The 25,501-nt window shown below is 36.1% G+C and overlaps 3 protein-coding genes and 1 pseudogene across 10 annotated transcripts; 2 read left to right on the plus strand and 2 right to left on the minus strand.

Moving 5' to 3' along the window:
• The first annotated feature begins 34 nt into the window (after nt 1-34).
• On the plus strand, nt 35-4,242 carry LOC145628593 (wall-associated receptor kinase-like 2 pseudogene; annotated as a pseudogene). 2 transcript variants are annotated; one of them, XR_014111461.1, is made up of 2 exons: nt 35-1,369; nt 2,991-4,242. The product of XR_014111461.1 is annotated as a wall-associated receptor kinase-like 2 pseudogene, transcript variant X1 (transcript). The 2 variants fall into 2 exon arrangements; XR_014111462.1 differs by having other exon boundaries at nt 176-1,369; nt 2,991-4,222.
• Nucleotides 4,243-11,637: 7,395 nt separating this feature from the next.
• On the plus strand, nt 11,638-14,388 carry LOC145626372 (wall-associated receptor kinase-like 8). 3 transcript variants are annotated; one of them, XM_081678793.1, is made up of 4 exons: nt 11,638-11,912; nt 12,357-13,436; nt 13,544-13,716; nt 13,960-14,388. In XM_081678793.1, exons 2-3 carry the CDS (start codon nt 12,413-12,415, stop codon nt 13,663-13,665), a joined length of 1,146 nt encoding a protein of 381 aa, XP_081534919.1. In that variant the 5' UTR covers nt 11,638-11,912; nt 12,357-12,412; the 3' UTR covers nt 13,666-13,716; nt 13,960-14,388. The 3 variants fall into 3 exon arrangements, with proteins under 3 accessions (XP_081534919.1, XP_081534918.1, XP_081534921.1); XM_081678792.1 differs by having other exon boundaries at nt 13,966-14,388; XM_081678795.1 differs by having other exon boundaries at nt 11,638-13,436; nt 13,966-14,388.
• Nucleotides 14,389-14,760: 372 nt separating this feature from the next.
• LOC145626373 (wall-associated receptor kinase-like 6) lies at nt 14,761-18,930 on the minus strand. The gene is made up of 3 exons (XM_081678796.1): nt 16,822-18,930; nt 16,551-16,709; nt 14,761-16,286 (listed from the first exon to the last, which is right to left on the minus strand). Exons 1-3 carry the CDS (start codon nt 17,843-17,845, stop codon nt 15,043-15,045), a joined length of 2,427 nt encoding a protein of 808 aa, XP_081534922.1. The 5' UTR covers nt 17,846-18,930; the 3' UTR covers nt 14,761-15,042.
• A 2,495-nt stretch (nt 18,931-21,425) lies between these two features.
• Nucleotides 21,426-25,258, minus strand: LOC145628594 (wall-associated receptor kinase-like 2). 4 transcript variants are annotated; one of them, XM_081680930.1, is made up of 4 exons: nt 25,128-25,258; nt 23,682-24,209; nt 23,400-23,558; nt 21,426-23,079 (listed from the first exon to the last, which is right to left on the minus strand). In XM_081680930.1, exons 2-4 carry the CDS (start codon nt 24,058-24,060, stop codon nt 21,848-21,850), a joined length of 1,770 nt encoding a protein of 589 aa, XP_081537056.1. In that variant the 5' UTR covers nt 24,061-24,209; nt 25,128-25,258; the 3' UTR covers nt 21,426-21,847. The 4 variants fall into 4 exon arrangements, with proteins under 4 accessions (XP_081537056.1, XP_081537055.1, XP_081537054.1 ...); XM_081680929.1 differs by having other exon boundaries at nt 23,682-24,296; XM_081680928.1 differs by having other exon boundaries at nt 21,426-22,287; nt 22,378-23,079; nt 23,682-25,258.
• Between the last annotated feature and the right edge of the window lie 243 nt (nt 25,259-25,501).

Genomic DNA, 25,501 nt, shown 5'->3' on the forward strand with positions numbered 1-25,501 from the left:
GGTAATGGTGGAGAATTCTGACAGTATGTCATTAGTTTTTATATGCCTACCACCTGTTTGTTAAAATGTCCAAGAGAAGAGATTAGTTAAAGGGGTTCATATTTCATCTGTAAGGGTGTGTAATTCCTTAACCTTAAAAAGGTAACTCAATTAATCATCTGTGTTTGTGGGTTTACAGTTCAAAGGCAAAATGATTTCATGAGCTGAGAAAAAAATCGGGCCGGAGTAAGGAAGCATACATCAAGTTATAGATGGGTCAAACTCAAACAAAGTACAAGAACAAGAAAGGGCCTAAGTTTGAATCCAAGGAGGAATATTTTGTTAAAAATGGAGGAATTTTGCTTGAGAAACAAATTGCCCTGAGCCAAGGCCAACATAAGGGAGCTGGGCGGCTGAAGATTTTCTCTAGCCGGGAAATCGAAAAGGCTACAGATAGCTATAACCCTGATCTTATTGTTGGCAGCAGCTCTTATAGCACCATATATAGGGCAACACTTGAAGATCGTATTGTAGCTGTCAAAGCCCCGCCACATTTAAGTATAAGTGAGCCAAATCCCGAAATGATTGATCTTTATTTAACTGAAGCCTCAACATCTATGGTAATGGACCATGACAATATGGTAAAGCTCTATGGTTGTTGCCTCGAGACATATATACCAGTACTAGTGTATGAGTTCTTACCAAATGGAGGCCTCTTTCAATCTTTACATGGTGATGTTGCACCTAGCAAGCGTATAAAGTGGGTTGATTGTTTGAGGGTTGCTAGTGACACAGCCTATGCCCTATCCTATCTGCATAATGCCCTATTAAAGCCGGTGGTGCATAGGGATGTCAAGTCATTAAGTATACTGCTTGATTCTTCATTCCGTGGCAAATTAGCAAACTTTGGCTATTCAGTGTCCATTACTCCAGGGGAGACTCCCCAAAAATGGCCTGTTGAAGGAACTCCAGGATATATTGATCCTGAATACATAGAAACTCAAGAGGTAACAGATAAGTGTGATGTGTACAGCTTTGGGGTTTTCATGTTAGAGCTATTAACCAGAAAGCAGCCCCTTCTGATGGCCAAAGGTGGCACAGACTTGGTGGATGTGTTCATTTCAAATGTGGAGAAGAACTGCATGATGGAGATGATCGATAATGAGGTCTTGCAGCAAGCTAGCAGGAATGAGATTCAACAGGTTGCAGAGCTTGCTTTGACATGTGTGGCAAAGAAAGGAGCTGAGAGACCGACAATGATTGATGTTGTTGGTGAGCTTTGGAGCATACAAGGACGAGACATGAAATGAAACAGAAATTATGTTGGCTGATTGGTTCAACTGTTCTCAGAAATAAAGATGCAGACGAGCAAGGCACACAGACATTTCTGGTAAATTTTGACATTACTAGAATGCTGTTCTTACATATGTTTCTACTATCTAGTATTGGTGCAAAAAAAATGTAGTTTGCTATGGAAAAATGGTAGTTTTGGTCCTTTATTTGGATTAGGAATACTATTTACAATCTTTTAACTTTTTAGTCTGCTAGGACTGTAGGAGTACTGTCTTCTTTCAGGTTTTAGGTAAACTTGATTCCACCCCCCCCCCCCCCCCCGATTAATGTTTGCAGTAGCATCTGAAGATAACTAATAACCATAAAAAAGGACTATTTATGTCGATCTTTTTCAAATACCGAAAAAGGGCTGGTATGTTTCTTAATGCCTATGCTTCCCATTCACATTTCATGTCCTCTTTGGTCACATCTTCAATCATTTTCAGTTTATAGAATGAAAAACTAGTTCTAATTTTTTTTTTGGGTCCTTCCGATTGAACACATCAAGCACAACCAGTTATCAAGAATTTAGAAATAGTAAGCATCATGGTGGTCATAGGTATTCATGTCCTCAGTGACCACATGTATTGGCATTTGCTAGGGGGTGTATGTTTTTTCTTCTTGACTAGGAAATATTCAAGATGCAGGCTTTGTAAAGAATGATGCAGAAAGGTATAAAAATTCAGGTACTCAGCAGAAGGCAACAGCTTGCCAATCTAATGGAGCAAACATGCAGAGCATATACTTTGTGTTCTTCAATGTTAGAATTGGGGATGAACATTGGAGTTGTGTTTAATGAGACAGAAATGAGCTTTTGTCTAGTAATCTAGTACTTCGTATATATACATATGTCTGTACAATTTCTGCTAGATTTTACACAGAGATTGAGATTATATACCTTGTGAAACCTTGTGTTAATGTCATCAAGTGGTAATACTGCTCTTGCTGTCTTTCTCCCTTTCCTGCACTTTTTAGTTAATCTAGAAAGGTTAAGGTTTGTGGCCTTCCTGGTTTCACAAGGGGTGGCCTCCTCGAGCGCCCCAACTTAACACCCTTGAAAGCTATGAACATCACAGTTCTCTGTGACCTCGAGTTTCGATGTCTCTGAGATTAACAAACCCACAAGTAAAATTATTGCAATTTATGTAACATCTAAAATGACATTATGGCCCATGGCTGCACATTACTCTGAACTCGTGGCTTTGATAAAATGTATAGAATGTAATGTATAGAGTGTGAGAATCTCATGTCATCATTTAGTGTATGAAGTACTATTTTAGAAAAAGAACTTCTAAATACAATTTTGTTACTTTATTTATTTATAAAAAACGAGCTGCAGGCCTGCAGCAACCAAAAATTATGTAAGGACCATAGACTTGTTGGCCATCCTGCATCTGCCTAGAACCTGTTTGATAAAATGCCACACAGAGGAGATAAAGTCAACGGTAGATCTCACTATTCTCCCTGATAATTTAATCCTAAAAGGAGTTTTCTGTCATCCATTCCTTGGTAATTTTTTCATTCCCAAAAGTATAGCTGTGTTCGAAAGGTAGATCACTATTTCGTCTGTAGTCATTAATCGGGTTGAGTTATAATCATAAATTTTTAATTCAAGAGTCAAATTTCTATCATCTGTGTTTCGTTTTGTTAATTTACTAATCGAATTTCATGCTTCACAGGCAATATGATTTCATAAGGTGACTGAAATTTTGGGCTAAAACAAGGAAGCATTCATCAAGATATAGATGGGTCAAACTCAAACCAAGTACAAGAACAAGAACAAGAGAAGGCCTAAGTTTGAATCTAGGGAGGAATATTATATCAAAAATGGTGGAATTCTGCTGGAAAAACAGATTGCAGTTAGCCAAGGCCAACATAAAGGAGCTGGGCAGCTGAAGATTTTCTCAAGCCGGGAAATCGAAAAGGTGACAGAAAACTTTGACCCTGATTTCATTCTTGGCTTTAGTGTTCATAGCACCACCTATAAAGCAACCTTTGAAGGTCGTCTTGTAGCTGTTAAAACCCCACTAGGGCGAGATCCAAATCCCGAACTGATTGATCTCTTTTTAACTGAAGCCTCAACAACCATTGTGATGAATCATGACAACATGGTAAAACTCTGTGGTGGTTGCCTTGAGACATTTATACCAATATTAGTGTATGAATACGTTTCAAGTGGAAGTCTCTTTGAATGTTTACATGGTGATATTGCATCTAGGATTAAGTGGGTAGATCGTTTGAGGGTTGCAATTGATACAGCATATGCACTGTCCTACATGCATAATGCCTTGTCAAAGCCAGTGGTGCATAGGGATGTTAATTCAAAAAATATACTACTCAATGAATCATTAAATGGAATATTATCGAGCTTTGGCTACTCAGTGTCCATTACACCAGGGGAGACTCCCCAAAAATGGCCTGTTGAAGGAACTCCAGGATATATTGATCCTGAATACATAGGAACTCAAGAGGTGACAGATAAATGTGATGTTTATAGTTTTGGGGTTGTTATGTTGGAGCTATTAACCAGAAGGCAGCCTCTTCTGATGGCCAAAGGTGGTACAGATTTGGTGGATGTGTTCGTTTCAAACGTGGAGAAGAATTGTATGATGGATATGATTGACAGCGAGGTATTGCAGCAAGCAAGCAGAGATGAGATTCAACGGGTTGCAGAGCTTGCATTGGCATGTGTGGCAAAGAAAGGAGCTCAGAGACCGACAATGATTTATATTGTTAGTGAGCTTTGGAGCATACAAGGCCGAGACATGAAATGAAGCAGTGATTGTATGACATGTCAGGCTCAACTGTTCAAGCTTAGAAATAAAGATGCAGACGAGAAGGCACGCAGCAGAAGACAACAGGTAGTTGATAAATTTGAAATAGTTTGTAATAATATATCTAATACAGTTGCAAGAGTGCAGTTTGTTCGGAACAGCAGTAGTTTTGATCCTTTGGTTTAGGACAAGTACTTTTTAATCTTTACAATCTTTCATTTATTTAATCTCCTAGTACTACTGTCTTTGCTGTTAGGATCTAGGTATACTCGCTCTTAATAAAGATTTATATACAACGTATGTAGACATGTAGTATCTAGGGGAAAAAAAAACAGGGTCCAAATTCTGTTGTTGCTTCTTAGAATACTGAAAAGGTTCTGGTATATAATTTGTTAAGCCTTTGCTTCCAATATCCCTTGTATGTGTTCTTTGGTCACATCTTCAATTGGAAAAAAAAAAGAAAAAAGAAAAAAAAAAAAAAAAAAAGATAAATATCAGAGTTACTAGCAATGTCATAAGTAGAGCTGACAAAAGTTGAGCCGACCCGAAATACCAACTCAAATCCGATAATTATCCGACCCATCTGAACCCGAAAAAATGGCGACCCAAACCCGACCTGACCCGACCTCAAACCAACCCTATACCCGAGTTGATCCGAGTATGTAAGACCCGAACATGAACTGATCTGGAGATGACCCGACCCGAATGTAACCCGTAAATTATTGACCTGAACCGAACCCGACTTGAACCGAAATTAACCCAAACCCGTTTTAATCCGTCGAAACCCGAATTTAACCCGACTTTTTACTAACCTGATCTGAATTTAACCCAACCCATTCCTAACCGGACCCGAATTTAGCCCAACATGTTACAAACCCGACCCGAAATCAACCCGACTTGTTATTGACCTGACCCAAATTCAACCTGACTTGTTATTGACCCGACCTGAATTTTACCAAACCTACTCTAACCCGACCCAAAAATTCAACCCGATATATTACTAACCCGACTTGAAATCAACACGACTTGTTATTGACCCGACCTAAATTCAACCCAAATTGTTCCTGACCCGATTTCAAATCACCTAAATGCAATTTAGACCACCTTATTATTGTTGATCAAAGCATTTTGTCTAGGGAGACCAAGTCGGTCAAGGCCAGCAAAAAAAAGGAGTATTATCCTCAAATTTAAGAGTTAAATCATATAACTAATATATAAAGCTAAACTTTTAGCCAGGTCACGAAACAACGACACTTGGCAACTTTTTGTCAAGTGTCGTGCCACGTTGGATAGATTTAAATAGACTTCACAAGATTTAAAAAAAAAAAAGTTTAGAAATCTATTTGGATAGAATTTTAGGATAAAATTGTTGGTTTAGAATTTTATTTTCGATAAAATACCGATATTTCAAATGTACAAATTGAATTATAATTCTATTCAAAAAAAATTATTAGATTATAATTCTAAAAAAATTATCATATAAATTTATCCACTAAAATTTCAATATACCCCGAGATATATCCCCTAAAATTTCAAGACAACAAATAATGATCATATACCCCGAGATATATCCCCTAAAATTTCAAGACTTTTCGACACCGGGTCCCGAAACCTCTAAATTTCTCAAAAAGTGTGGATATTAGCCTTCAATTTTGGAATTTTTACTTTTTTTTTCGCCAGGAAATAAAAATTTCCGAATTGCTTACCATGGTCCCTCATACCCTCCGGGAATCCAATTGGGTGGATGGAACCATCCAATTTGCCTTTAAACGACCAATTTACCGGTATACAACTTGCACCGAGTTCATTAACTCAAGCCTACCACGAACATTTATGACAACATGTAATGATTATATATGATTCCAAACGGAATTATATGACCCCAAGATGTATCCCTTAAATTTTCAAGGCTTTCCGACACCGGGCCTTGAAATCTACAAAATTTCTCAAAAAGCGTGGATATTAGCCTTCAATTTTGGAATTTTTCGACTTTTTTTCACCCCAAAATAAAAATTGCCGAAATGTTTACCATGGTCACTAATATCCTCCGGGAGTCCAATTGGGTGGGTGGAACCATCCAATTCGCCTTTAAACGGCCAATTTACCGATTTACAACTTGCACCGATTTCATTAATTCAAGCTTACCACGAACACTATGACAACATATAATGATCATATATGGTTCCAAACGTCATTATATGACCCCGGGATATATTCCCTTAAAATCTCAAGACTTTTCGAAATCATGACCCAAAACCTCCAAAATTTCTCAAAAACCGTGGATAGCCTTCAATTTTGGAATTTTTTTGACTTTTTTCGCCCGAAAACAAAAATTCCCAAAATGTTTACCATGGTCCCTAATATCCTCCGGGAGTCCAATTGGGTGGGTGGAACCATCCAATTTGCCTTTAAACGGCCAATTTACCGGTTTACAACTTACACCGATTTCATTAACTCAAGCCTACCACGAACATACATCTATAACAACATATAACGATCATATATGCTTCCAAACGGTATTATATGATCCCCATATGTATTCCCAAAAATCTCAAGACTTTTCATCAACACCGGGCCCTGAAACCTCCAAAATTTGTCAAAAAGCTACAGTGGACATTAACCTTCAATTTTGGAAATTTTTTACTTTTTTTCGCCTGAAAATAAAAATTGCTGTAATGTTTACCATGGTTCTTAATAGCCTCTGGTAGTCCAATTGGGTGGGTGGAACCATCCAATTTGCCTTTAAACGGCCAATTTACCAATTTACAACTTGCACTGATTTCATTAACTCAAGCCTACCAGGAACATTTATGAAACAAATAATGATCGTATATGGTTCCAAAGGACATTATATGACCCTGAGATGTATTCCGTAGTTACTCAAGACTTTTCGATACCGGGCCCCGAAACCTACAAAATTTCTCAAAACACGTGTTTATTAGCATTTATTTTTGGAATTTTTAGACTTTTTTCGCCCGGAAATAATAATTGCCGAAATGTTTACCATGGTCCTTAATATCCTTCGGGAGTTCAATTGGGTGGGTGGAACCATCCAATTTGCCTTTAAACGGCCAATTTACTGGTTTACAACTTGCACGGATATCATTAATTCAAGCATACTACGAACATTTATGACAACATATAATGATCATATATGGTTCCAAACGGCATTATATGATCCTGAGATGTATTCCCTAAAATATCAATACGTTTCTACACTGGTCCCCGAAACCTCCAAAAATTTTCAAAAAAACGTGGATATTAGCCTTTAATTTTGATTTTTTTTTTACTTTTTTTCGTCCGGAAATAAAAACTGCCTAAATGTTTACCATGGTTCCTAATATATTTGGGGAGTCCAATTGGGTAGGTGCAACCATTTAATTTGCCTTTAAACGACCTATTTACCGGTTTATAACTTGCACCGATTTCATTAAATCAAGTCTACCACAAACATTTATGACAACATATAATGATCATATATGATTCCAAACGTCATTATATGACCCCGAGATGTATTCCCTAAAATCTCAAGGCTTTTCGACACCGTGTCCCGAAACCTCCAAAATTTCTCAAAAAGCGTGGATATAAGCCTTCAATTTTTGGAATTTTTTGACTTATTTTCGTCCAGAAATAAAAATTGCCAAAATTTTTACCATGGTCCCTAATACTCTCCGGGAGTCCAATTGGGTGGGTTGAACTATCCAATTTGCCTTTAAACGGCCAATTTACCGGTTTACAACTTACACCGATTTCATTAAGTCAAGCCCACTACAAACATTTATGACAACATATAATGATCATAAATGGCTCCAAACGGAATTATATGATCCCGGGATGTATCCCCTATAATTTCAAGACTTTTCGACACCGGGCCCCGAATCCTCTAAAATTTCTCAAAAAGCGTGGATATTAGCTTTCAATTTTGTAATTTTTGACTTTTTTACGCTGGGAAATAAAAATTGCCGAAATATTTACCATGATCCCTAATATCGTCCGCGAGTCCCATTGGGTGGCTGGAACCATCCAATTTGCCTTTAAACGACCAATTTACCGGTTTACAACTTGCACGGATATCATTAATTCAAGCATACTACGAACATTTATGACAACATATAATGATCATATATGGTTCCAAACGGCATTATATGATCCTGAGATGTATTCCCTAAAATATCAATACGTTTCTACACTGGTACCCGAAACCTCCAAATTTTTTCAAAAAAACGTGGATATTAGCCTTTAATTTTGAATTTTTTTACTTTTTTTCGTCCGGAAATAAAAACTGCCTAAATGTTTACCATGGTTCCTAATATATTTGGGGAGTCCAATTGGGTAGGTGCAACCATTTAATTTGCCTTTAAACGGTCTATTAACCGGTTTATAACTTGCACCGATTTTATTAAATAAAGCCTACCACGAACATTTATGACAACATATAATGATCATAGATGGTTTCAAACGTCATTATATGACCCCGAGATGTATTCCCTAAAATCTCAAGATTTTTCGACATTAGGCCCCGAAACCTCCTAAATTTGTCAAAAAGCGTGGATATTAGCCTTCAATTTTGGAATTTTTTGACTTTTTTTTGTCTTTACCATGGTCTCTAATATCCTACGGGAGTTCAAATGGGTGTGTGGAACCATCCAATTTGCTGTTAAACGACCAATTTACTGGTTTACAACTTGCACCAATTTACTAGTTTACAACGACCAATTTAATTAACTTGCACCGAACATGACTTGAACCGAAATTGACCCTAACCCGTTTTAACCCTTCAAAACTTGAATTTAACCTGACTTGTCACTAACCTGACCTGAATTCAGCCCGACTCGTTCCTAACCCGACCCGAATTTAACCCAACCTGTTACAAACCCGACTTGTTACTGACCTTACCCAAATTCAACCAGACTTATTATTGACCCGACTCAAATTTTACCAGACCTATTACTTACCCGATCAAAAATTTCAACCCGATATGTTACTAACCCGACTCAAAATTAACACGACTTGTTGTTGATCCGACCTAAATTCAACCCAAATTGTTCCTGATCCGATTTCAAATCATCTTAAATGCAATTTAAACCACCTTATTATTGTTGATGATCAAAGCATTTTGTCTAGGGAGATCAAGTCGGTCCAGGCCAGCAAATTAAAGAAAGGAGGATCATCCTCGATCAAATTTAAGAGTTAAATATAGTATATACTAGATGAAGCCCGTGCGATGCACGGTTTGTTTGATTTTTTTTTTAAATAATGTTTTTTTTTTTTTTTGTATTTATGAGCCTAAAATTATTTATATATTTAGATAAAATTCCTAATATTAAAAGATAATATATAATATTTAATTAACTTAAACTTAAAAATCTCATTCGCCAATTTTGCTTACATGACATTTAAATTATTTAATTCTAAAAGAAATTAATAATCTCTTATTTAATTGGCTACTACTAAGATTTATAATCCTACATGGCGCGCTAAGAAAATTAGATCCTACGTGGCTCTCTAAAAACTCGGGAAAAAACTCCCCTTTATATATATATATATATATATATATATATATATATATATATATATATATATATATATATATATATATATATATATATATATATATATATATTAGATTTGTTGTATGGTCATAGGAGATAATTATCTTCCTAAATTATAGACTATAGTTCCCTAGTATATATATTGTCATATATATAATAGTCAAAGAAAATAATTAGCTTGATAAAAATGATAATTATCTATTTATAGATAGTTGAACCTGAATATGACCTGACTTAGAAATGACCCGACCTGATTGTAACCTGCAAATTATTGACTTGAACATAACCCGACTTGAATCCGAGAATGACCCGACTTTGAAATGACTCAACCTGATTATAACCCGCAAATTATTGACTCGAACCGAACCCTACTTGAACTCGAAAATGACCCGACTTGATTATAATCCGCAAATTATTGACTTTGAGCCAACCTGATTCTATCCCGCAAATTATTAACTTGAACCGAACCCGACTTGAACCTAAGAATTACCCTAACTCGTTTTAATCCGTAAAAACCCGAATTAAACCCGGCCTATTGTTCACCCGATCCGAATGTAACCCGACCTAAACTCGACCCAAACCCGATAAGAAGTATGACTCGACGTGACCCGACTCAAGCATGACGCAACCCAAACCCGACCCGCATAGGTTATGAAATTAATTCGAATTGACCCGACCCGAGTTGACCTGATCCACTCTTACCCGACCCAAATCCGACCTGTTTACCCGAATTGACAGCTCTAGTCATAAGCTGAACTATTGCTGGTACTATTATGCAAATATCAGAGTTCTGAATCTTTGAAACTGGCAATACTCTCTATTAGCCTCTCCTTGATTCTTTCCTCTCACTGACTCTTAAGTTTTAACTCATGTGCTGCCCCAAAAAACATTCAGCTAAATGATAGAAGTACTTAGGTAAAGATATTTATGATAAAATGTTCTCATGAAATTTGTTTTTACAAGCTTGTCATGATATTGGTGTGGGTCATTAGTGTAGTGATGTCCTACCAAGCTTAAAATCCTAGATCCATCACTATTTTAAAAAGTAAAGTTGTTAATTAAAAGTAATTGTAGTGATTCTCCATACAATTATACACCCGTCTTATTTAGAAGGTTCTTATTACTCCCTCCGTTTTTAAATACTGGTTCCATTACTATTTTTTGCACTATTTATTTGTCCTACTTTGACTAATATTTGTGATTTATACATAAGAAAAAATATAGTCTTGTGGGTACTTGTTGGAATCATCTCAATGAATAGATTATTAATTTTCAATTGTTAGAATTTATACTATTGATAATTAAAGATATTAGTGATTAAATATTAACATCGGCATGCATGTCTGAGATAAATGAAGCAAGTATTTAAAAACGGAGGGAGTAAATATTTAAATTACTCCGTATTAGACTATACGTTTGACCGGTTCTCCTAGGCCTTAATATTTGGATTGACTATTTGTATTACACAAACTTTAAAAAAAAATCGGGTGTATAATAATTATTGTACATCCATTATAAAGATAACCTAAAGTGATTAAAAGTTACCCTTGAAATGAATAAAAGTTACCCCAATATGAGTTAAAGTAACCCAATTCAAATAAAAATTATCTACGTTTTATTAATAAAGAATCAAATTTTAAATGACTAAAAATCAATTATTAGTGATTGAATGTAATTAAATTACCTTTATAAAACTTTTGTTGTTGTTGATTTATATCAAAATTGTATTATGTTTAAAGTTACCCAAAAAAAGACAAAAAGTTACCCTAAAATTAGTTAAAAATTACCCTTGTACCGCTCGATGTGCACTAATATTAGTGTAAACCGGATGTATACAAAAGTTTTTGTTTGTATTATATCTCCACCAACCTTTTTTTTTTTTTTTTTTTTTTTTTTTTTTTTTTTTTTTTGAGAAAAAGGTAGTCTTATATTGATCCACCAACTATTAATACCCGCTATTAATGATTAATAATATCAGCTAATTAGTTGAGTGAGGATCTCAAATATTCTCAATTTTATTTCTTTGGCTTTCTTCAAAACAATTTAATTCATTAATCATTAATCATTTTATTATTATTGCTTTAATTAATTAATCGACTCGCCGAGAGATGTCCGGTGTCTTAATTATCACTTCAATCTGCGGCTAAGGTTTCGAATCGTAACTACAGTGGGCATTTTAGAGACGTTTCGAAACTGGGAGAGGAAACGTTACTGAGCTTCATACAATTATATTGCTTTGATCATATTTTGTACTTATACAGTTGGATTTTAAGGGGTAAGTTTTTATTTTTATTTTTATTTTTATTTCTTTTTGGCTGCAGTTTACTAATTTTCTTTCCTAAGATAATAAGATTGAACCTTTCACTTATTTTTATTATACTGTGTAGAACATTTACTGATGATCATGAATAATTTGGTGAAAAATAAGTGTCATTTTAATATATAATATTATAAGGAGTAGAAATTTTTGTAATTATAAGTGCTGTAATAATTATTGTAAACTGATTTGTGCTGAACTCAATTAAACAAAAACAAACTAGGACTCTGCAGAATAATTGAAACATATTTTTGAATACAAACAGGGTAATTTTTTTTGTAGGATTGAAATTACTAATATCAGTACTCTGTAATAGTTTGCTACTAAGAGAGCAGGATATCTCCTAGATGAGTTTCGGAAATATTGTTCATTATTATGCTAACACATATTTTTACTTCTTAGGCAATAATTTGTGATAGCCTAAGCAAAATAATTTGCCCGAAAACCGTCTCTAATATATGGATAAAGTTCAAGTGAAAATCAATGAGAAGATTGGGAACAAGAGAAGATTAAATTTAGATTCGAAGGAGTTGTATTTCAATCAGAATGGAGGAATTTTGTTAGAAAAGCAAATTGCTCTTAGCCAAGGTCGTAATGTAGGTCCAGGGCAGCTGAAAATATTATCACTCAAGGATATTGAGAAGGCTACAAACAACCTTGACCCTAATCTTCTTGTTGGTAGTAGTGCTCAAAGAAACGTCTACAAAGCAACAATTGAAGATCGTATTGTAGTTGTTGGAGTTCCATTGCAGCTAGAGAGAAATCCAAAATTGGTTGATCGCAACTTGAATGAAGCATCAATAGCTATGGTTATGAATCATGAAAATATGGTTAAACTCTATGGTTGTTGCCTCGATACTTATATACCAATACTAGTGTATGAAATGTTGCCAAATGGGATCCTTTCTCAACATTTACATGGTGATACAGCATCTATCAAGTACTTAAAGTGGGCTGACCGTTTGAGAGTTGCAACTGATACAGCATATGCACTATCTTATATGCATAATGCGTTGCGAAAGCCAGTGGTGCATAGGGGAGTTAGCTCAGCAAGTGTACTTCTTGATTCTTCATTCCAGGCTAAGTTAGGAAACTTTGGTTATGCAGTGTCTATTAATCCAGGGGATACATCTGAAAGATGGTCTGTTGAAGGAAGTCCAGGATTTATCGATCCTGAGTACATTGAGACTCAGGTGGTGACAGATAAGTGTGATGTGTACAGTTTTGGTGTTTTATTGTTGGAGTTGCTAACCAGAAGTAATCCCATTAGGATGCTTAGAGGCGGGAGAGACTTGGTTGATGTTTTTGTTTCAGCTTTCCAAAATAATTGCGTTATGAACATGATCGACAGGGAGCTACTGAATCAAGCAAGTAGGGATGAGATTAAACAGGCTGTGCAAATTGCAGTGAAATGTGTGGCAAAGAAAGGGACTGAGAGACCAACCATGATTGAAGTTGTTGTGCAACTTCGGCAGATAAGAGGTAGAGTGGATGTCATTCAGTTCACTGACAGATAATTTCCATGTATGCAGTATGTATTAGTTAGATAGTGTAGATCGTCGAATTAATGTGGTAAAAAATTTCTGTAGATACCTATGGTGGGCGTGGAAATAATCGAATCCAAGGCAATCGTAAACATGCACATGGTGCTGGAAAACTTGATCAGCAACAAGGGGGTGAATCTGGGCAAGCACAAACACAATCTAACTAAACAATCTTTGTGCAGGAACTAGAAACATCATCAAATTGCATTCAGACTCAGGTACTTTCTCTTCTAAATCTCCCTACTCTAGACCTGATTCATGTGTCAACAGCTAATGGCACCAATCTCCCTATATCTAATGTTGGCAATGTGCCCTTATTGGAGTCTAAATCACATTCTTACAGTTGAATAATGTTTTACATATGTTCCCAAATTGAAGTCATTGAATGTTGGTTCAGAATCTCAGATATTGTAACCAATAGCAATAAATTACTGAATATAATAACTTTCTGTTTGTGTTAGGGACAGTCATATGGAGGGGCTTCTTCAAGAAACATAGGGAAGTTTAACCTTATCATGGCTGTCAACTTCGTTTGTCTCCTCAAGCTCTGATGTTGGAACTATTAACCAGAAGGCAGCCCCTCATAATGACCATTAAAAAAATTGCACGGTGGAGATGACTATTAATCATGGTGATCATATATTCACAACAGTCTACTGCTCATGTTATTTATCTTTTCTTTTTCTTTCCTTCGTGGTTGATGTGTAAGAGGCATCGATTAGTACCTGTATTAAGTTAAGCTCCTCTAGAAATACTTTGGAGTGAAAGAGAGCAACAAACTTTAGCATATGCCTGATGTAAAAATACCGGCCTTTATTAAACAGGCAAATGTATTTTCCAGAGCTGGCCTTATAAGTTAAGCAGGCCAGAATAAGCATTTGCAAAAACAAGCAGTAAGAACAGAGAGAATTTTGACTGACAAAAGAATAGAAAAGATTTAGCTTAGTCCATAACAAACGATAAAGGGAAAATAAGCAAAGTATAACATTACAGATGAGCACAAACTAACAAATTGCTAATTTGAAAATAACTTACTAAACAAAAAGCCAGAATTAATGACATAATTTACACAAGGGATTTCCTTGAATCAATAAATGCAGCTTTGGTAGCCAGTTAACTTAAGCAGAAGAGATATCACCTTTTGAAGATAAATGAATATTTTTTTAAAAGCCGCCATTTGGAATATAAATGAAGTATAATTTTTGAGGTATATATAGTTTACAATTATGTCTTCTCTCAAGATTAAAACCTGAAATTCAAATTGATTACCAATCAAACTCTAGCTTATCTTTGCAGAAAAAGAGAGACGATAACCATGGCATTGCCTAATAAGTCAGACAATACAGAAAATTACTTAGAACTCTGTAACACCTAATACAAGCCCAAACCAAACCTAGGCAACCACGGCTTTAACCCCTCTAGATGCGGAATAGCACTGCCTGAATGTAGGTTTCCCATTACAATTAACAAGTGGAACTGCAGGAGACAAAAGTGCAACAGTTTTTGCATTACAAGTTACAATATCAGGGTTAGTTCATAACAAACTACGTGTCATTATTACCATATTTTTTGAACAAAGCTTGTGGAAAATAAGAAGAGATGGATCTTAAAGAGCCTAAAGAGAGATCTTCTGTGTAAGATGCAGATGGAGGCATTAAACTATCACTTGCACTTACTTCGATTTCTATGGATTTATGTTCATTGGTCTGAGGCAGATCATTTGTATATGTAGCAGGCACATCTTCCAGTTGACGGATGACCTCCAACTGCAATGCAACTTCTCTCATTGTTGGCCTTTGTTTCCCATCCATATCCAAACACTGCTTAGCAAGATTGGCAGTGGCTAGGATGCTTTCTTTTCTACCCTCTTTCACAACTTGAGGTGCCAATATATCACACAAGTCTAAACTTTCCATAGCTGATAGAAACCACAACACCAGACTTTGACCCTCAGGAGTGTCAGCAGGACGAACTGCCTTTTGCCCTGTCAAAAGCTCCACAAGAACTACTCCAAAGCTGTAAACGTCACTCTTTTCAGTGAATTGATGTGATCGAAAGTATTCAGGATCAAGATAACCAAATGTGCCTAGAACACAAGTGGTTAAATGAGTTTGATCAATAGCAATAGATCTTGATGTTCCAAAATCTGATAACTTTGCTCTATATTTTGAATCAAGAAGTATATTAGAACTTTTGATATCTCTGTGAAAAATGGGCTTTGAGGATGCGGAGTGCAAGTAAGAAAGAGCTCCCGCTACATCTATAGCAATATGCAAGCGCATATCCCATGCAACTGGGAAATCTTCACTCGGATCATGGATACACTTGGAGAGAGTCCCATTCGGGACAAACTCATAGACAAGCAGAGGAACTTCTGTTTCCAAACAACATCCTAATAACTTGACTATATTTCTATGGTTGATTTGGGATAGAATAACCACCTCGTTAATGAATGGACCCAACTGGCCTTGCCCTTCTACTATGGATTTCTTTATTGCGACAATGTTTCCATCAGTTAACATACCTTTATAAACTGTACCTTGACCTCCCTGACCCAGCACTCTGTCTTCATTGAAATCATCAGTAGCCCTTTTCAGCTCATCAGCAGTGAAGATTCTTGTTTTTTCTATCAAACCATCCTCAGATGACATTTGTTGTTGCAATAACAAACCACCATTTTGCTTAAAGTATGTAGCCCTTTGAATTCTCTCCCTTCTTCTGCTAGCTATGATGAATAGCCAAAACCCACTAAGAAAGAAAAGTATAGATCCCAAACCCAAGCCAAGTCCTGCAAAATGCAGATAACAGTTATATTTTGCAAGGATGAGGCTTACAGAACACTGAATTTTAACCTTCAAATGCAAAAATTTCTTAACAAAATAAAATAAGGCGTTTTCATATTCCATTCCTAAATAATTTTTGAGCACCATAATTAAGCAGCTAATTCTAGGCTTAGTGGCTGAATACTAACATGAACAGCAGCCTCAGCTTTATAGTATTCAATAACAGATCCAAGTATAATTACAACAAGAAATAAACAAATTCTAATTACCTAGACCGATGAACAATTTCAAACCATTAGAACGACAACCAGTTCCATCTTTCCTTCCATCACCATAATATCCAGTTGGGCAGTGACATTCATAGCTTCCTGGAGTGTTGACACAAGTACCAGAACACGGAGTATTTGGCCCTGCACACTCATCAATGTCTGAGACAAGAGTTAAAAAATGGTTAATATAGGGGTGTCTCAGAATATAAATTTATTTACAGTCCAAAAAAAAATCCATGTAATACGAAGGAATTAGAAACAATATACTAACCTTTACAACCTGTGCTAAGATAAGGATTACCCTGATACCCTTGAAGACATTCACAGTGATACCCTACTACTCTCAGAACCTTATCAAGGTCAATGCAAGTTGTATTCTGTTGGCAAGCATAAGTTGCTGAATCCTTTTGAGCATCCTTGCACAATTTATTGGGAATAAACCAGTCAAGCACTATAGGCACAGAGTTAAGACTTGCAGCATCTGGGGACCCCCGAATGTTGAAGCTTGATTTTTTGAGTATGAAGGCATAACTGCAATTCCCTGATGAAAACCTTGTCACATAATCAACTTTTTTAAGGGTAATATTCCAGAACTGTAATCCCTTTGGAATGGGAGCTTCACAGCATCCAGTGCCGGAGCAAAGTTGATCAAGCAAATCTGCTTTTCGATTGCACAAAGCAACACAGCTAAAGACTTCCCTGCCAGCAATGGTTTGCGCCTCAACAAATCCATAGTGATGGCAACCAGTGACCACAAACTTGTTGGAAGTGGATGACACAGCATAGGGTTTGGCTGTAAGATTAAGATTATTCAAGGTGACAATTTCACCTGAGCCTGCTAATTCAGAGTTGCAAGCAGTAGCAACAGGAAGAGCTGTAGTTATCAGCTGGGTCTCAGATATGTCAAGAACTTGTCTATTGAAAAGTCTAGGCACAGAGGAATTCTTTTTTATGTCACAAACTATAACATAGTTATCTCCCAAAGCACAGCCTCTGCCAATGCCAAAAGGGTAGGGAATTGTCAATTTTCCACACTTACGTGGGCATCCAGGCAGTGTAGTACTGGAAGCAGTGAGCATGGTGGTTCGATGTGACTGCATGAATGAAGCCAATGCTAGGCATGGAAAACCAAGCAAAAGCCATGTAAAAGAGAAGAATATTGCTAAGGAAATTTTTCTCAAAAGAAACATATCTCTCACCTCTACTGAGATCATGTAACTAATACTTCCCTGCTCAAACAATATATAAGAATCATAGCCTGTTATAATAGCCACTTTAATGCAATTCACCCACATTATTCCAAAGTCTAAGAAGATTATTTTATTTTATTATTAGCACAAAATTAAAGGGACTTTGGGTGGGAAAAATACAATGACTATAAGAGTACTAGTATAATAATTAAAGGGGAGATTATGATAACCTTAAAAATTTAAGGGTCACAAGAGCAATAACTTTAAATTCTTTTAATCCTGCAGTCTTTTTCTAGCCAATCTGCACAAGGTTCATATATCTTTAGCATAACTGCTCTTTTTTGTAATCTGAAAAGTAAATGAGCAATTTAAGTATGATTATTGGCCTAATCTGTTGACTCTTATGCATTATCAATAGATTAATAGCCACTAACCAATAGTGTTTTTGTGGTCCAAAACATCTTTAATAGCTATAAAATAGTTGTTTATCTTTCATCCTAATGGCATACTATATTTATATCTGCATATAGCTTCTATATATCATTCCTTCACTCTCTCCTAAGATTCATCATATTTATAAGATTTGAGTTACCTAATTAGACTTTAGACTACAGGGGAGCATTAAATAAAAGAGTGCCATCATTTACCGGGCATTAAAACGTGTTTATTAAAGAATAAAAAGGAGTTCTCCATCACATCTAAACAACAGTTATGTAAAGTCTGTTAGAAATCTTTATTAATTTCTCTATGTAAGGCCTATGTCTGCCTTCATACATTTCCATACTTTTCATGAATCATGATTGTCTTACTTGAGAACCTACAGAGCCTCTTTTCACCTTAAGAAAAAATAGTTTTTGGAACTATACATTCAAGAGGTACAAATAAGGGCTGCCTAATTTTCATGTATCCCTGGCATTTTCCAAGGCCGTTCTAACTCTATTACCTGACAGTGTAATAGGCTGTTAGAACATACTACTACTAGTACTCACTCTGACCCTATTAGCTTTCCCAAGATTCTATTTTCGTATGTCCCTTAAAGATTGTCCCACTTCGTAACATAAATACACGTCCCCACCACTAATACCACTTACATGTATACTCTTAAAAGTAAAAAGACAAAGATACCCTCATCCACTTGAAATATTTCGGTTCAATCCATAATAAAAACACATCTGCCTATGGGTTAGGGTCTTAGGGATGGAGGGAGCGCAACATTAACAAAAATCAGTGCCTAGAGTGCCTCACCATGTACTAGGCAGCAGGGTTTGAACAATAAAATTCATTCAAAATTAATGGAATATATCCAACTACAAGCATAGCACACAAGCGAGAAGACTTCATTAGAGTAACTGAAATATACCCAATCCTATAATTATTCTGTTTAAGCTAGCTTAGCAATACTGTGACTAACAGAGATGAGATGATCCAGTCACATGACTAAGTGTAACTGTATCATAATCAGCAATTCCGCATGATGACCAGGAGAATTGTAGTCACTCTTAAGAGCAAGAAATTAAGGAATCCTTAATTCAGACTTACAGTATCACGGGTAGATAGAAAACATACATATTATTTTACACCGATAAGGCGATAACAGTGCATTAGGTTCTGGTCCTCAGCCCCTCTACGCCAGCATTCAAATGAGCTTCAGGGTGTTATCTTAAATGAGACTAAATAGGCATCCTTGGTTCAAATACAGGTCAGTCTATACTTTTTATAAGATATAGCTCAAACCACTAGAATAATTTAATACAATCCACTATTCAGGTCTGCAGATTATGTTGCTAGTTAGTTGTACCTGCTTATTTAAACTAATGCTTGAGGCCAGATAGTTGCAGTATCAGAAATTCAGAATGGTGCTTTACAAAGTAATTAACTTTAAATTAAAGCTTATAAAAAAAGAATACTGTTGTATTTCTCACTATGAAGGTTGATTAACACTCTTAATCACTCATCAGACCTAACTGTCAAATTATTTAATTCAAATGAAGGTAAACCTCCTTCCAATAGTACTGTCAGTTTGCTGAAAGATGTATTTTGAATCAGAGTATGGATCCTCTAGTAACTCTATTTCATCGACTCTCCGGATCAGGGCCACAGGATAAAAACTCCTAGCAAAGTTGAAGCACGGTTTGATCTTCAATTAACTCAGTTTGGGAGAAAAAAAATGTAGCTTCCTAAATTATGAGTACAGAATCTATTTTAACAGGTAGAAGAGCTTTTTTTTTCCCCCAAATACAATCTTGTGCAAATCTAAGTACAAAAGTCAAAAGTTAAAGTTACAGCTAGCAACTACTGCCTATAATATTAAATATACCTATCAAAATCTAGCAACAAAAGTAAGCTGATATACACAAACACTGAAAGATCTATCAAATGAAATTAGTGGAACTAAGCCTCGACCAATAAGCCCACTTAGTAGAAAGATTTGTCTTCTGTTTTCATTAACTAATGAAGCATAAAGGTTCTCCAATATTCCCTCCTAATTACAATACCATTGATTAAAAAAACACTCAACATCAATGTGTAAAATATAGCTAGTTAAGCCCATTAAAATATATCAAAGGTGAAGCAGAACAAATACCATCACTTGATTAACTATAGTTTAGGCAAAACTATTCTAATAACAGCACTATGAGTACATCAGAATTTAGTATAAACCTTAATTGACGTTCTTTTCATCAAGCAAGACGTAGGTCCTTTGCTGAATCAACTTCAATTCAATTGATTAGTTTCTGAAGTCGGTCCTTTGATGAATCACATAAGTTATCAGAAGGCAAAAGGCTAACAAACAGCGAAAAAGTGTTTGCATCAGCTTCAAATCCCTTGCAAACCATAATGTCACAATAGTATAGTGCATTTGACAAGTCATTATTGAGAATATATCCTCGGATGATCATATTATAGGTACAATCACTAGGGGGGCAACCATCTTCGTCCATTTTGCTTAATAATTGAGCAGCTTCATTCATGAGCCCTTTCTTGCAGAAGCCTTTAATCATTATTGTGTATGTTTTACAGTCCGGTTGCAGACCCCTTAACACAAGATTAGAGAAGAATTTGCTGCATCTTCAAGTTTTTTTTTTTAGAAATTTAAAATTCCAACAAAAACATAAAAAAACCCTAAAATTAACATCGCAGAATCGATTGATAATAGCCTTAACAAAAAACTTCAGAAGCAATACAATCTGTGAGTTCGCTCTAATTCGGTATAAGATCTGCAGATGCATAATTTTTTGGATGAATATCCTTCCGTGGTCTTCTAAACTCCGGTAGAAATTGCGAAACCTTCGATCTTCATTCTTCAATAAACAAGTAATTAAAATCCCTACCATGAACACCAACGATGATCTTTTTATTGAAAGCAATTAAAGAGATTTTGGGGCTTTCCACCGGTAAAAACCAGCGGAAGCCCCTACAAAATTCACAAATAAAAATCAAGAATGAAGGAGATGAAGAAAAGTAGGGAAGGATTGAAGAAAAAACAAAGAAAAAACCCTAGCAAAAAAAACTGGAAAAAACCCTCCCAAGGGAAAACCCTAAAGGGAACTATCTCTCTCTATCTTCAAGTTGCCCAGCCTTATACTTAATGCTAGATTATTCCAACGACAACTCATCATTCGGAAAAAAAAAAATAAAAAATAAAATAAAAAAAAATAAAAAATAAAAAACTCATGACTCCGACTGAATGAAACGGAATGTCATAATTTTTACAAGAAAATACAGGAGTGATCATTAGACATTAGTCATACTGCTCACAAATAGTATTAATATACACATAGTAACAGGAACAAGATCCGTGCAAATTGCTAGCTACCTTATTAACTTGGCAGCGTTTACAACAGTGATGTTGTAATCACTTTTTGATCTAGTGGTGTTGAAGGAGAAGGAGGAGAGGAAGACCTAATTTAAGGTAATGAGCAATGTTCTTCTGGGTAGGATGCAATAGACAGTATCTTGCACTCACTTTGATTTCAGTAAAATTGAAGCTCATTTCTGGCAAATTGTTTTGATGTGAAACATGCACGTTTTCTGACCTAACAAATACAGGTTCAAGACAATAAGAGCATATAAAATTCTGGTTGCCAAAACCAGAGTTCAGAAAAATCATGCCCCGTCATGACTTTCGTGTTGAATTCTAGAGCCTGTGGACCAATTTGAAGAAAAAGACCAATTTTCTTCCATATAAGATGTGTCTGGAGGCAAAAGACTATCACTTAGACTGTAATTAATCTCAGTTAATGTCTCTGCAGTGACCTCTGGCTGATTTTTCTGAGCTGAAACAGGAGCATGACGAAGTTGATTGATTACCTCCAACTCTAAAGCAGCTTCTCTCATTGTTGGTCTTTGCTTACCATCGATGTTCAGACATCTTTTAGCAAGGTTAGAAACAGCAAATATAGCTTCTTCTCTGCCCTCCTTAGCGACTTGAGCATCCAGAATATCATACAAATTGGAATTTTCCATAGCTGACAGAAAATATGACGCAAGACTTTTTCCATTATGAGATTCAGTCGGAATAACAGCTCTCTTTCCTGTCAAGAGCTCTACAAGAACAACTCCAAAACCATAAACATCACTCTTATCTGTAAATTGATTTGACCGGAAATATTCAGGATCTAGATAACCAAAAGTACCTTGAATACGAGTGGTTAAATGAGTTTGATCAACACCAACAGACCTTGATGTCCCAAAATCTGATAATTTTGCTCTATATTTTGCATCAAGAAGTATGTTGGAAGTTTTTACATCTCTATGAAAGACAGGCTTAGAGGACGCGGAGTGTAAATAAGTGAGTGCACCTGCGACATCTATAGCAATTTGTAAACGCATTTCCCATGTAATAGGGAAATCCTCACTAGGACCATGTATATATTTTGAGAGAACTCCATTCGGAATGAATTCATAAACTAGCAGTGGGACTTCTGTTTCCAAACAACATCCCAACAGGCTGACAATATTTCTGTGATTAATTTCTGATAAAATAACCACTTCATTGATGAATTGACTCAACCCATTGCTGTTTCCAATATTAGATTTCTTTATGGCAACCACATTTCCATCACTCAACATACCTTTATAAACTTTACCTTGACCTCCCTGACCCAGCACTCTGTTCTCATTGAAGCCATCGGTAGCTTTCTCTAGTTCATCAGCAGTGAAAATTCTTGTTTTTTCGATCATACCATCCTTGGACCACATCTTCTGCTGTAATAACAAACCACCATTTTGTTTAAAGAATTTGGCTCTTTGCATTCTCTTTCTTCTTCTTCTAGCTATAATGAAAAGCCAAAACCCACTGAGCAAGAGAAGTATAGATCCCAAACCCAAGCCAAGTCCTGCAAAGTGCAAATAACATAAATATTATGCTCAGGATGAGGTCATCAGCGGATAGCAGAGAATTATATGCCCTAACAGTTATGTGTTTTGGTTGGTAGAGCTAGAAGAGAAGACAGATATTCAGATGTCATTAGAGAAATGTTCTTAACTGTTAGAGGTTTACATATTCATTCCAAAATCTTAATCAGTACTGTAACCAGGCTTTTCATTTAAGGCCATGGCTGATTACAAGATAAGAGAACCCTCAGTTTATTGAATTTTATAAATGTTAATCTAACTATAATTTCTACTGCAAGAAACATATAAAAAGAACAATTACCAAGAACTAAGATCAATTTCAAGCTGTTTGAACGACAGCCAGTACCATCCTTCCTGCCATCACCATAAAAACCACTTGGGCAGTAACACTCATAGTTTCCTTGAGTGTTGACACAAATGCTTGAACAAGGATTATTCACCCCTGCACACTCGTCAATTTCTGGGAAAAAAGATGTACTAATAGTCAAATAGCTATTTATGGGGGTGACTCTAACAAGCTTAATTTTTAAGCTGTTAATATATTTAGCATGCCACAAAAAAGGGCGAGAAGTAAGATTCTTACCTATACAACCCGGACTAAGATAAGGATTTCCCTGATACCCATGTAGACATTTGCAGCGATAGCCTATGACATTTAGAGCACGGCCAAGATCAATGCAACTTGTATTCTGTTGGCATGCATAAGTAGTTGAGTTCTTCTGAGCATCCTGGCACCGTTCATTGGGAATAAACCAGTCAAGCACTACAGGCACACTTTTCAGATATCCAGAGTCTTGGCCCTGCAGCCCCTGAAAGTTAAAGGTCGACTTTTCAAGTATGTAGGCATAGCTGCAATTCCCTGATGAAACACTTGTGTTGTAATATATATTCTCTAGGCTAATATTCCAGAACTTTAAGCCCTTTGGAATGGGAGCCTCACAGCAGCCAATGCCCGAGCACATCTTGTTATGTAAGTCCTCTTCTCTAGTACACAAGGCAACACAGCTAGCAACTTCTCGACCAGTAGTTGTTTGTGCCTCAATCAATCCATAATGATGGCAACCAGTGACCACAAAGATGTTGGAGGCAGATGACACAGAATAGGGTTGGCCTGTCAGATCAACATTAGACCAGGTCTCATCTTCACCTGATCCTTCTTCAGCAAAATTGCATGAAGAAGCAACACGGCCATCTGTAACTGTAATCTGGGTCTCGGATAAATCAAGAATATGTCTACCAGAAATTCTAGGTACAGAGAAATTTTTTTCGGTGTCACATACTACAATATACTTATACCCCAAGGAGCATCTCCTCCCAATGCCAAAAGGGTAGGGGATTGTCACGTTCCCACACTTACGTGGGCATCCAGGCAGTGTAGCATTGGCAGCAGAGAGCATGGTGGTTGCTTGTGTTTGCAACAATGAGGCACACACAAGACATGGAAAACCAAGCAAATGCCATATCGTAAAGAAGAATATTCCTAAGGAATTTAATACTCTCAGAAGAAACATTTCTCTCACCAATTTCATGATCTACTGATACTTCCCAATAAGGAAGAAAAATTATATTAAAAAACAAGAAGCTGATGCTATCCTACAAAACATTTCATACAGTATGCAGTGAACGGAAAATGCAACACATAGACGTCAACAGTGGGTGTCAAATGTGTGTGATCTATCTATAATGACTCCCGCCCAAAGGTGACATAGGCAGCAATGTTACGCAATCTATCAAAAGAGACTCCCACCCAAGGTGGATAGGAGAGTCAAAGACTCAAATCCATAAAGCAACACCATGGTGATAACAAATAGAGAAGAAACATAGGCATAGTAATTAGACAATGACAGTTAGCTACATTTTGATAGATAAAAAGGGATAGGCTGTTTATTAAGCCACTGTCATATACTCTATAATTATCTAGAGTCAAAGAATTTTACGAGAGTGTAAAATGGACTATGGGTGGAGAATGCCCACATGATTATGAAAGTACTAAGTATATAGGTAAAGGGGTAGATGATGAGAATCTTACCAATTAAAGGTCTTCAAATTTGTATTCTTTACCGAGCGATATTGCACATGGTCAATTACAAATTGAACTATTTCTCTCTGAGTTTGCTTTCTTAAAATTGAAAAGTAAAGGAAACAAAGGTTGATTAATATCATTTTCAGAAGACACTATTGCCTTATCCACTCACCATGAATTTAGTGGTCTAAAATAAACAATCAGATAAAGAAAAGACTTTCATAGGAAAATCAAAGAAAAAAACAAATTCTGATATATACTAATCATATACCTTAAGAAATAACTTTTCAGGGCACATTTAAGAATAAGTTTTGCAAAATTCAAGCTTAATAGACAAAATAGGACAATCTTTACCAAACAGTAAAAATTCTAGATGTTGT

The sequence above is a fragment of the Chenopodium album genome, chromosome 4, assembly GCF_948465745.1.
Source record: "Chenopodium album chromosome 4, dcCheAlbu1.1, whole genome shotgun sequence".
In the NCBI taxonomy this organism is placed as follows: domain Eukaryota; kingdom Viridiplantae; phylum Streptophyta; class Magnoliopsida; order Caryophyllales; family Amaranthaceae; genus Chenopodium; species Chenopodium album.

Bases quoted from the DNA above. Each gene is read 5' to 3' on its own strand.
- LOC145626372 (XM_081678795.1), top strand. From the start codon at position 12,413: ATGGATAAAGTTCAAGTGAAAATCAATGAGAAGATTGGGAACAAGAGA. The intron at 13,437-13,543 runs GTAGAGTGGATG...AAATTTCTGTAG, and splicing joins GCAACTTCGGCAGATAAGAG to ATACCTATGGTGGGCGTGGA.
- LOC145628594 (XM_081680927.1), bottom strand. From the start codon at position 24,627: ATGAAATTGGTGAGAGAAATGTTTCTTCTGAGAGTATTAAATTCCTTA. The intron at 23,559-23,681 runs GTAAGAATCTTA...CTTTTTTCCCAG, and splicing joins TCTTAGTCCGGGTTGTATAG to AAATTGACGAGTGTGCAGGG. The intron at 23,080-23,399 runs GTAATTGTTCTT...TGCACTTTGCAG, and splicing joins GAAATTGATCTTAGTTCTTG to GACTTGGCTTGGGTTTGGGA.
- LOC145626373 (XM_081678796.1), bottom strand. From the start codon at position 17,845: ATGTGGGTGAATTGCATTAAAGTGGCTATTATAACAGGCTATGATTCT. The intron at 16,710-16,821 runs GTTAGTATATTG...CTCTTGTCTCAG, and splicing joins TCTTAGCACAGGTTGTAAAG to ACATTGATGAGTGTGCAGGG. The intron at 16,287-16,550 runs GTAATTAGAATT...TGCATTTTGCAG, and splicing joins GAAATTGTTCATCGGTCTAG to GACTTGGCTTGGGTTTGGGA.